Source organism: Perna viridis, chromosome 5, assembly GCF_037379345.1.
Source record: "Perna viridis isolate PV_CMFRI_1.1 ecotype Kerala chromosome 5, ASM3737934v1, whole genome shotgun sequence".
NCBI lineage: Eukaryota > Metazoa > Mollusca > Bivalvia > Mytilida > Mytilidae > Perna > Perna viridis.
In genome coordinates this window covers 17,666,563-17,679,058 of record NC_142449.1, presented here as the reverse complement: position 1 = coordinate 17,679,058, position 12,496 = coordinate 17,666,563, and the positions used below count along the sequence as shown (strand labels likewise).

At 31.5% G+C, this 12,496-nt stretch overlaps 1 protein-coding gene across 2 annotated transcripts; it reads right to left on the bottom strand.

Annotated features, from left to right (window-relative positions):
• On the bottom strand, positions 1–9,316 carry LOC148616333 (syntaxin-16-like). Of its 2 annotated transcripts, none has more exons than XM_088583241.1 (8): positions 9,123–9,316; positions 6,630–6,724; positions 6,015–6,067; positions 5,614–5,720; positions 4,410–4,572; positions 4,039–4,148; positions 3,240–3,383; positions 1–2,714 (listed from the first exon to the last, which is right to left on the bottom strand). In XM_088583241.1, the coding sequence occupies exons 1-8, from the start codon at positions 9,201–9,203 to the stop codon at positions 2,532–2,534; spliced, it is 936 nt and encodes a 311-aa protein (XP_088439367.1). In that variant the 5' UTR covers positions 9,204–9,316; the 3' UTR covers positions 1–2,531. The 2 variants fall into 2 exon arrangements, with proteins under 2 accessions (XP_088439367.1, XP_088439369.1); XM_088583243.1 differs by having other exon boundaries at positions 6,015–6,090; positions 9,123–9,139.
• Positions 9,317–12,496: the final 3,180 nt, after the last annotated feature.

Below are 12,496 nucleotides of genomic sequence, written 5' to 3'. Positions count from 1 at the left end.
TATATTATCATATTTTAATATTAAAACCAACATATTCCATGCTTTACAAAGACAAACAATTTATATTGCCCCCAATTTTGAGTAAACAAAAACCTGTATTTCTATACTCTTTATAGAGCATTAACTACATGCTACATTGCACTAAGAATACTGTAATAATTAGTGACCATAGTGTACTATGAAGAGTCCAATTGAAGATGTCGCAAACCATTTTTTTAAAAATACATATTGTGATGTATCTCATTTCTTTTTACTTTTAACTGTACTTCTATCTAAAGTATGAACCTGGATAAAAATATAACTAAATGTCCATATCTTTTCAGAAGTGTATGAATATACTATAACACTAATGAACACAAACCCCCGGTATGATACCTTGACTAGAATATTCATGGAATGCATCATAAAAGCCAATGGAATGACACAGAACAATATTTGATGTTGACTAAAGAAAAATTAGTCATTAGTTATGATTTCATAATAGAATATAACATTGTGACATGACAGTGTACTACATTGTTTACACTTCATATTTTGTGAAATCATCAAGAGAAGAAATTTCCCACTCAGTCAGATCAAACATAACCAGAGAGAATATTTTATTTCTAATACAACCTGTACTATGTTTAAACCCTACTGTTACAATCTATAACTAGTTACTTAGTGTCAAGACATTAGTGTGTCAGATTATTTGAGTATATTGGAAATAAATGCACTTACAGTTTTAATGAGACAAAAAAAAAATACCATAGAGATTTTCAAAATCTTAAACTGTCCACTTCTTTATAGTATTTAAAATTGCACATTCCAGATGTTATTTAGTATACATAGTTAAGAGTTAATGATCTTAAAAGCACATGTGGTAAGGCCATTCAAAGTTAATTTCTCGGCATAGGGCCATAATTCAAAATGAAAACAAATGAGGGAGGGAGGTTACTTTTTATAGAATTTTATTTCAACATAAAAAAAACCAAAAAAATACAATGAGGATATTTACATTGTTATGTTGCTACAAGATTAAAGTCATCACTACAGAAGTTTTATGGTCGTCATCATCAACTCGTGGATCGTTATGATGTATCCATCAGCACCATGAAAACTGATTTATTCAACGGGTCATAGTTTACCTTTCCTCGTTTTTCTACCCTGGACTTGACTTTTTATGATTAACTCGGCGGGTGTTTCTAGAAAAGCAGAGGACACTTACCCTAGCAGTGCGCCTGATCCATGCTCCCAGTTTTTAGTGGAGTCCGAGTTGCTCATTTCCTTTAGTTACTTTGTGTGTATGATTTTGGTTGCTTTGTGTTCTTTGTTGTGTATGTCTGTTTTCCATGTCTGGTCTTTGTACCAGGATTACATTCTTTTGGTTGCCGCTATGGCCTTGGTTCCCTTGATTACTCTTTCAAAGTCAGAAAAAACATTTTTGTTATTATTTCATCAATATGGGAATAAAAATGAATAATGAGGCACCCTCAACAGAAAACAGGGAAAGCCTCAGAACCAAGAAAATATTTTTGGTTGGTGTGAACATATTAATTTCAAAGCAATAATACTTGATACACACTCCTAATAAATACAACATATTGCACAAAACATAAACAAAAAATAATAATCTCCCATTCTACTTATAGGTATGACCACTGAACATTTAATTTCTGTAATGGAATATTACTCTCGACTACTCAATAAGAATATATGTATTTTTTGATGTTGGTATCACCAATTAATGTCACTCTGTCTGTTTACCAGTAATACAATTTGGAAGAGTAAAAAAATCTCTTTCAATGAAATGTTCTTACAAGAATTTAAGCAATTAGAACCATAGCACTTCTTCAAGTAACAATTTAATTGAACAAATGATGTTAAGTACAGACAATGTAAATATTGAAAATCAGAACACAATACAAATGTACCTTTGCAAACATACAAATAAATATATCAGCAAAAATTAGGCATCAGGAAATTACAGCAAGATTTTTAGTACATGTAACTACTGATGAGATTGTAATGTCAACACTGGAAAAATGTTGTGTGTCTTTTACAAATTTTAAAAAGAAAAAATCTAGTTGAACGTCAGTCTCTGAGAAGTAGGCTGGAATGACACTAAAACCTACAGTAAAACTTTTACTATTAGAAATATAAGTACATTGTACTGAGAAATAAAGCATTTTTTTCTCTAGAAATAAGTCATACTTCACTGAATAATTAGGGGCAGGTAGATTTCAAAATGCCCATTTTTGAAAGCATTTTTTAAGAACTTAACCAATGTTTTGCCGGGATTCAAATAGCAGTCATTTTCACTACAGGTGACTATATTTAGTCAAGATGCACAGTGGGGTAGATAGATTTTTCACAGGCATGTACATATTCTTAAGTAAAATCTTGTAACTTCAAAACCAAACTTTCTTAAGAGAAAACATTCATAAATAAATGCATAGAATTCTGGTTAAAGATGTTCCTGATTTTCAATATTGCATTTGATCACAGCCTTATGTTAAAAATAAAGTGATAATCCTAAAAAGCAATAAACGCTAGCTTTTTACAGCTAATAATATTATAAACAACAAAATAATAACAACCATTAATATAACAATACATAACATTTTTCTATTTTTCTTCTGGTACTTTTCTGCTTTTTGTAATTGTTCTAGTCCTTTTTCTACCTGAACACTGGCATGTTCTACATTATAATCTATTCTGTCTAATATTGTGCCCTGGAACATAAAGCAATACATCAGATTTCATTCAGTAAAACCAATCCTTCAAGAAATAATCATTTTGAAATATAGCAATATATAGGTTTTTATTAAGTAATGCTTGTATATTCAGATCTTTACAGTAATTGAACTGTGTTTCTTGCTGAAAATTGACTGAAACAAAAATCAAAATTAAAGTAATTGTATGGTATGCTTATCAACACCATAAAAACAGGGATAACGATTAGCAGTCGCCTAGTAACCCATGGCTACTAGATTTTGAGCTGAGCTACCAAACTTTTTGGTAAAATTTAGTTGAACATATAGAAAATATTAAACAAAAATATGGTCTAGACTACCGGCTTGTATTTCCTAATTTTTACCCCCTGAAAAACCGAGATACAGATACCTTCTACATTTTATGAGACATTTTCAGTTTGAATTTGATAATCACACATGGCTCCATCTAATTCCAATCATGGCTGTTATGTAGGATAGATCAACAGCATAGATTTTATAACAAAAGAGATTTGAAAAGATTACCTGATCTACCACCATTGATGCCAAATCTTTAAAGATTTCATTCAGATCAGTAATGGACTGCACAATCTGAGCAATTTCTTTCTCTCTCTGTTTGACATGAACTGTATTGTCTTCCACCATTTGTAATTGATTTGATGTAAATCCCTGAAGATAACATTAATTTAAAGACCTACAAATCCATACTATTATCCTTTTAACTTGTCTAGTATGGTGAAATATTAATTTTGAACATCAAAGTTATGGTCAGAACTTTGCAACCTATTTTACACAAAGTTGAACACAATGTAAAGCACCTCTCTGCCAAATTCACTGACTTAATGGCTAAATATCACACATTACATGAAAATGTTTTTGTTTGTTGGGACGTAAAACCCAGAGAGGTGCTTTACATTGTGTTCAACTTTGTGTAAAATAGGTAAGTTTAACTTTAACTGTACTTTTGAAATATCGATGGCAAATATCGATGGCAAATATCAATGGCAAATATGAAATAGTGTCACAAAATAAAACAACTGTGCCACACTGCACCAAAGAAAATAATCATTTATAACATAATTCTTGATATGTTCTTAACTTATTTATAATGATATTTCATTTATTTTTTTGCTATAGCATTATACATGTAATAATCAAACAAATTTGATGAAAAGTCTTCAGATTGAATTTCACTATAAAAAATGATTGCTTTACTGATTTAGTTTCTTATCAGATAAATTAAAATTTAAAAACAGAAGAAATTGTGATAAATTCTTTTGATGGCACTGATTTATTATTGAGTTCCTTTTTACCTAATACCTACTTTGTCAAAACTATCATCTAAATAATCTATTTCTTCCATAAATGATCCAGAACTAGGTCCTATGTTATGATCAAAGAATTCACGAGACCTCTCCTCTCTACTTTTAATTTCTGCAAAAAATACAAAAAAGCTAAATTTAACAGAAATTATACACTTTCTTCAAAAAAAAGTTTTGGGATTGGATCTGCTAATTTGGAAAAAAAGTGAATGCAACATGTGATATAATGATGCACTCCAAACAAAATTTATAAATTTTTTTTTTATACTTTTTTTTAAATAAATTTTGCTGCTGGTTTTTTTAATGGGCAGTTTCCCCATATCTCTATTTTCTCAATAACACATCCTGCACATTATTTACAGTAATTACATACTTCTGAGGTAGTCTGACTGAGATTTTCTGAAGTTTAATGACATATCCTGTAATGATCTAGCTACTGAAGACACTATATTTTTGGCTAATCTTTTCTCTTGTTCTGTGCCATGGTTTCCACGGTGACTAATTCTTTGTACAGTTATTTGACATCTTGTGAACATCTGTTGAAAAAGAAATCACATTTATTTTTAACTCCTCTGAAAACATGCAAAACAAAGTTGGTAATTTATGCAGAGAAAAAAAATCATTCACAGAATTCCTTTTTCAAAACCTTACCACTCTAAGATGCTAAGAAATGGTTTTGTTTTACTTTATGAAAACCATAAGCAATTGGTTGTCAGGTCAAGAGAAATAACTCATGACAAACATAATGAAAGAATGACCTTGAAACAAATTTCATTGAAAAAACTAGAAGCCCAGTTTATTACAGGAGCCCTGGTGTCATTTTTTTTATAGTAAATCAAATGTGTCTGTAAGACACTAATGATGCCCCCACTCGCTAGATTTGCCAAATTAGGAACATGTTTATTTTTGTATGAAGACATGGTTTGCAGATTCAGAAAACCTTCCAAGACTTGTGATACTCATGCTCTGTTGGTTCAGTTCAATCCTTCCAAGACTTGCAATGACAAACTGTTCTAGTACCATAACTCAAAAAATTTGGGGATCAATAGGGGGGTCAGAAATTCCTAAATATATGCGTATCCTGGCAACATAGTGTCATGATATTCTGTTTGGTAGTGTCAGACTAATTGCGATGAGAAAAAGAGGACTGATGGACGGACTGATGGACACATTAAAAATGTTAATACCCCCAATAACAATTCCCTAACTTTGTTGCTAGGGACATATTTCTGACAAAAACTGCAAAGACTAACTACCACCCAGTTCTGTAATATTCCGAAGTCCAACTATCACCCAGTTCCATAATATTTCATGAAAATCAAGATCCTATGACCTTGCACACCATCATTATGTGTAGTAGAAACATCCTGCAAAAAATACTTTAGATGTAGTTCAAAAACTGTACGAGGAGATAGCCAGACAAGCCATGATCATGTGTAATCCGGACGGACAGACTTTCTGATGAGATTGGCTGAAGTAATGAATTCAAGACTAGTAGGATTAATGAATATGAAGATTTTCTGATGAGACAGGCTGAAGTAATGAATTCAAAGTTTGGTAATGAAATAAATAATTACCTGTGTGATATCTTGTGTCATGATTTCTATAGCATGTTCTTCTTGTACATTGTCATCTAATGTTGGTCTGTTTAAATGTTTATCATGCAAGGTAGCTAACTCTTTCACTAATGAAAAATAGAACAGAACAATATGAAATATAATGTCAAGACAATAACAATACATATCATCCCCATAAAATCATTTACAGATGTATTTTATCTATAGCAAATATTATTTGACATGTTTTTTTTTTTACAAATCACTGAAGCTTGAATTTCATTAACTACCACCAAAATAAATTCTTAAAAAGAATAGCAAACAAAAGTAATATCAATAATTGTTTTTTTAAGACTGATATTTCATGCTTAAGAGTGCTTTGTCATATTTCATCTGTAGAAATTATGTTTAACTAAACTTACTTTTTGATTTTATTTTAGACATTTCATATTGAACTTCTTCTAAACTGTCCACCCTGAAACAAAAGTACCCTTTGACCTGAAGTTACATAAAAATGATCTAAGTTTTTATGATTATACTGCTTTTTGTAAAAATAAGAAACAACAATGCTGAATTCTACACAACATTCCCCATTTCAAAACAGAACTTTAATTGGTATGTTTGTGTTTGTATAATTACTTGTATTTGACTTGGTATCTCAAGAAAAGAGATGGAAAGTTAGTCTGACTAACTTTTACCTATACAGCTAAATTAATGTCATTGGAGCAATTATTATCAAATACTTATTACATATATCATTTTCACCATCCTTAAAAGTGCTTTAAATTTGGATTTGTTTTTTTTTGTCTCTAGAATGTTTCAAACAATAAACATCTTTCTGGAAGCTGGCCGATTACAGTTTTATATGTAATTTACAGGAATGTATAATTAATCCTGAAATTTTGAAATTAAAAAAATTTTCCAATAAAAGGTGGGTTCCAACTCTGAAATCCCCATGAATCCACCACTGATTTATTTCAAACATTGTTTTTCAATAAAAAATTGTTCAGCATACATTTGTATTAAATAAAACAGACCATTCAGGTGGTAGTCTTGATGCTCTTGTGTTGATACTTCCCATTTCCATGTCTGATGCTGCATTAGAAACTAGAGCCATTCTGTCATCATTTGCCTGAAGAAAATGTACACAAATTACTGACAATTTTAGATGAATTCATCTACCAATTTATATTGCTACACAAGTTTTAAGACGAAGTACAAAACGTAACTTTGTTTTAACTTTTCAGTATGACTTGATAACTGTATCATAAAGGACTTCTCAAAACCTTAAAAATTGATCTATTTAAATATAGTGACATCATAATCCTACATTTAAGTGATCAAATCAGACATGATTCTGCTACAAAGGTGATTTTAGATTACTGATGATTTGATTTAAACTATCTTGACCACCAAACTGTTTTTTTTTAAGGTTGTAGGGGGCACTATCTCAACATATAATAAAAGTCTGCTTAATTAAGCAAATTAACTACAGGTATAAGTAGTTATTTTTTTTTTTTTGTAATGGTAAACATATAATACGTGACAAGAACAATTTGGAGCTATAAAGAAAATATTAGTTTTAATGTCTGACATTCTATGTCTATTTCCTTCAATACAATTATAGGCATGTTTAAAAAAAATTATTGTACCTCCTCCATATAAAGAAGTCAAGTTAAGAAGATGGGTAGGTGTATACTTGTACATGTATATTTTACTAAAGAGCCTGAAGAAATAACTGATTTAATTAGCACAGATATTTCAAATTGTATATGATGCACATAAGAAATCGGTATTAAAGAATGCTTGTGGCCATCCTTTGTGTGAAGTGGTGGCTTCTTCTAACAGGTAGAAGATTTAAGTACTAGTCCACATAAAATTCAAACACTGCCAATGGTTAAGTGATTCATGGTGTTGAAAAACCCACCAAACTAATGATGCTTTTCCAGTTTACATATGCTATACTTTCACATAATGATTATCTTTTCTTCATTTAAATCTGCACTTCTTAAAAAATCATACATTCATCTCCAACTAGAATCAACCAAATGAAGCCAAATCAAGAACAATAACTCTTGCCAAGCGCAAATTTCACGTACAATCTATATAATTTTTATATCAAAAGTGCAACAACCAAACTAAAAACAAAGGCTGGTTATGTGATCAGTAACTGTCTCTGAACAAGAAACAAAACTGAATTTGGTGGATTTTTGACATGCATGAATCACCTTCTGTCTGATTTTTCGAAAGACTGCTACTTAAAAACCCCACTTCATTAGCTGTTCCAGTGGAGTACCCCTACACTTCAGTTGGTAGATTGTCAGCTTAAGGTGCAAGGGGTCCCGGGATAGATTCTTGGCTGGTACATTTTGTACTGTTGTGAATTTGTTTGAGTGCAACATACTCTGCTCTTACATTTGTAGTGATATCAAGGATCTTTTTTTTTTTAAACTACCCCATTCATTCTCTTTTATTTGGGTAAATATGCATCATTATATTAAATTGATTTTTTTTTCTTTTTTAATTGAGAAACTTGCGATTATGGAAACAGCCTTATTTATGAAGAAATATAAGGAAAGCAATTCCACTGATTTGGTGCCTGACTGAAAAACTCGCAATGACATATTGAGGAAATATTAATTTAGGTAAGGGTATAATATTGGATAGTGTTGATGTGGTATATTGACAGTTGAGATGGGTAAGTTTATGTATGGCATTGGCTTTAGAAAATCTGAACACCACACTAAGGTGTACTGGTGGAGTACTCCTTGGGCTCAGTTGGTAAATGGTTGGCTTACTTTGCCAGAGGTTCTGGGTTCCATTCCAAGCTGTAGTTGTGACAACAAACTAAATGGCTTATATAACAAAGATTTATTACATCCACATTAATATATTTTAGACATTATTAATGGAACAGTCTTTGTTTACAATTCACACTTTCAGAGTACCATTTTTGTATGGAGAAAGAAACCGTTATCCCTGATTACCCCCAAAAGTTAAATTGTCCCAAAGATATTGATTAATTTACCAGGTAAGTTTTAATACATGCAAAAGAAAAAAGAATAATTCAAAATTGAAAAAAATTAAATTAAAACACATTAAAGTCTATCTAGCTTTCCTGGTCACAGTAGTTCTATAACATAAACCACACATCCTATATGCTTATGTTTATCTTTCATGTTTTTATTGGATAATACCATTTTTTTGCTTGCATTTATACTATACAAAAAAAGGAAAATATTTGATGAAAATATGAAAAATAAACATAAAATGTGTGGTTTTATGTGACAAAACTATTCAAAGCTGATATTGTTTTGAATTTTGTCGAGTGCATGCACCACTGTTTTATGTGTATTGAACTTAGACAAAAGAGTAAATACAACTCCAGATATGGTTCCATAACTCCTATGAGGTTTATCCTTGTTTAGACAAATAGAAAAATACAAGAAGTTTTTCATATACACACTGATTTACAACATGTACAATGTACATGTCATGCAAATGCACAGGTACATGTACTGTATAATTACATGATCTGAGAACATGTGTCGACTCTGTAGAGCATTGTTTCGCATCAGAATGAAAACTTCCGTAAGACTCCTCGTTGCCATTTTGAATTCAATCGGTAAAATGCAATTTTTTTCACAGTTTTAGACCTAAGACCTGTCACAAATTTAAGCGGAAGTTGTTAGTCTTCCATATCAAATTGTACCAATCCCGCAGCAAAGTTTGGGGTTGTTTATTTTACACTGGCGCACGTTGGTGCATGACGATTTCAACCACTCAAGAAATGGTTTTGAAAATAAAGGATGAAAAAAAAAAACATAAATATGCACAAAGACAAATAAGTTTGAAGACTCGGTACATGTGTGAAGAAATTCACGGATAAAACTTCAAGTAATAATGCTAAAACATATATTTAGCTCTATTTAAGTCAAAGTGTTTGTAAGAATCAGGCAAAATGGGAAAAAAATCAGAAACATGCACGTCAAAACCCCATCGATCTGATAATATTATACAACCCAAGGATACTTTCTCTATTTTAAAATACCATTATTTGATCTCTGCATCACTGGCTTTGCGCATTTCAATGAAACTGTAACTCAATGGTCCAGCATGAAATGGACAATCTTGTCTGTTTTCCTCGATTCTGAGGGCGCAAATAGTCTAACACTATCAAAGTGGTGGTTTTTTTTCCATACCATGTCTCCCCGACTGCCTGATTCTTACCGAGAATGACACTTAATAGTGAAATTTAAAAAAAATATATAATATATAAGACTTAAAGAGTAAAGGAAAAAGCTTTATATTGTATGAAAAATCACACTGATTCTAACGATAAGTATTCCAATGTTGTTTAAATAGTGGATTCTGGTGGACAATATTTTGACTAGTTTGGAGGACAGGTGTTTCTACAGATCATCGGAATACTATGTAACATACGGGAAAAATCTGTGCACTCATCTTGGCCGCTCTGATTATATATTCGTATGAAGCTATAATTGTTTTTACAAAGCCTAGTACAGAAAAAAAAGAAACGACTAGCCCTGTCTATGTTAAAGATGGTGTATATCAGAATAATTAACATGGAATAGATATAAACATGGCGCGCCAGTATAGTTATAAGATATCTTATAAAGTTTATGAGATATTTTATATTCTTATGAGATATCTTATAAAAGAATTGAGATATCTAACCCATATCTTATAAAAGAATTGAGATATCAAACCCGTATTGAAACATTTTCGAAGTCAATCTTTCCATCTGCAATACGATTGTGGAATAGTTTAGACCAACGATTGAGACAGATAACAACCTTAGATAATTTCAAACTGTTACTGAAAAATCAGAATCCCGTTTTCAAACCACTCTCATTTTGTTATGATGGAACAAGAAAGCTTTATATTCTGCATACAGGACTACGTCACGTGAGTAGTACATTCAAAGCTGATCTGTTCAGAAGTGGTTTTGGTGCCTGACCAGAAATGCATCTGTGGCTGGCCTATTGAGGATAGTATCCATTTCTTTCTAGAATGTCCCTTTCTATGTAGAACAACGTAGATTATACATAGACAATCTTCAGGATACTGGTGAAGATCAAATAACTATGATTTTATTTGGTAGCGCGATACTTGATAACACAAGCAATGCTGACAACTTTAAACAATGATACATTTTATTCAGCACTCAGGTAAATCCTGTTTAGACTGATCTACCTTTGTCATTTTTATTATTTCTTATTTCTTATTAACGTTTTACACCAAATTGTGAATATTTTCCCTTTTGTGATTTGGACCTACTGTTGTAAAGGGTTAAATTATCATTTTCTGTACACTACGTATGTACTTGTCGTTATTTGTTCAACTATTTATGGATATTTCATGTATGGAAAAGACCATGGGAGTTTGAATAACTAGTATCTAATCTGAATTTATTTGCAAATAAAATATGTTTAAATAGAAGTAAACTAAACCACGGAGTATAAATTTCACAATTAGTAAATTGTTGACTGTCAAGTATGTGATTGTACACTTAAATTTGCTGAAAAACGCCGAAGTCCAACAGCCGTCATTTTTTTGCCAAACAAAAATTCAAGACAATATGCACATCCTAACATGGTAATTTAACACGCTACCAAGTTTCATAACAATCCTGCAAGTCGTTGAGAAGTTGCGGACAACGCATCAGATCAAATATAGCTGAAAAAAGTCTGTTAGCCATCATTTCTACAGTCCAAACTTAAATTCCGGACAGCATGCACATCTCCATGTAGTTATATTATATCCCACAGTTTCATAACAATGCTGCAAGCTTTTTAGAAATTAGTTGTGGACAGACAGGGTTAAACCTTTACACCCCGAACTTTGTTTGCGGGGATATGATAAAATCAAAATCAACAGGACTACTTTTTCCTTAGTTAATATATGTAGAAAGTGACCTTTATCTATCTACTGTTGTAGAACTTGGAACGCCCTCATCAAATATATATTTCTTGGTTGTGTGCCAGTGATAGGGAAGAGAAATTACACTTTAGAAATGAAAACTAGGAATATTTTTATGTATACATAAAATCAACAGGACTTAGTCAATATATGTAGGAAGTGACCTTTACCTCTCTATGGTTCTAGTATTAAAGATGGGTTGAAATAGGGATGTTCACAACAGTATTTCAAGTATGGTTCTGTTTAAATGATTCATCATATCTGAAGATAATCAATAAAACTGTATAAAGACATTTGTTAGGTCCTAAGACAACACTTTCTATATATTTTCTTGGATCTGCTACTTATCCTGAAATATTTTTGGACTGATTATCATGTAAATTCTGGCGGGGATTTTTTTCTTAGTAGAACATAACCAAAATCAAGTGTTAATATCGCCAGTGGGCAACTTTCATTTGCACTTTTATTTTTGAATAGTTTCTATGAGGCATACAAAAGGATTTGCAATAGAAAATATTTTGAATTAAGAAGTGCATGAATCCCCCATTATAAGCCTCTGCCTGTTTTTTTAGGCAGAGCTGTACTTAAAACAACAAAAACGTTTTTACTTTGTAACTAAATGTTTCCTGTATACTAAATTACTCATCTAGATCACAGAATCTTACCCTCACTATCTTAGCCCATTTGCCTGATATGATCTTAATAGCTACCCGACTACCTGTGACTCACCTTCACTTTGCACTTATTATTTTATATATCACAAGACATTAATCAAGTTTCAAACTCCTGTTAAGACCAAAGTTTCAGAAGGAGTTGAAGTGTTTGACACTTATGACATAAAAGCATGTGACAGTCATGCTGTTCAAGTTTTGTTGTATTTATAAAAAAAAGTTCATCTTTATCATTTTAGTTCAGGGCAGTTTTAAGAAATAATAGGTAAAATTATGCCCAGAGTGCAGCT

Bases quoted from the DNA above. Each gene is read 5' to 3' on its own strand.
- LOC148616333 (XM_088583241.1), bottom strand. From the start codon at position 9,203: ATGGCAACGAGGAGTCTTACGGAAGTTTTCATTCTGATGCGAAACAAT. The intron at 5,721-6,014 runs GTAAGTTTAGTT...ATTTTTCATTAG, and splicing joins GTCTAAAATAAAATCAAAAA to TGAAAGAGTTAGCTACCTTG. The intron at 2,715-3,239 runs GTAATCTTTTCA...TTTATGTTCCAG, and splicing joins CATCAATGGTGGTAGATCAG to GGCACAATATTAGACAGAAT.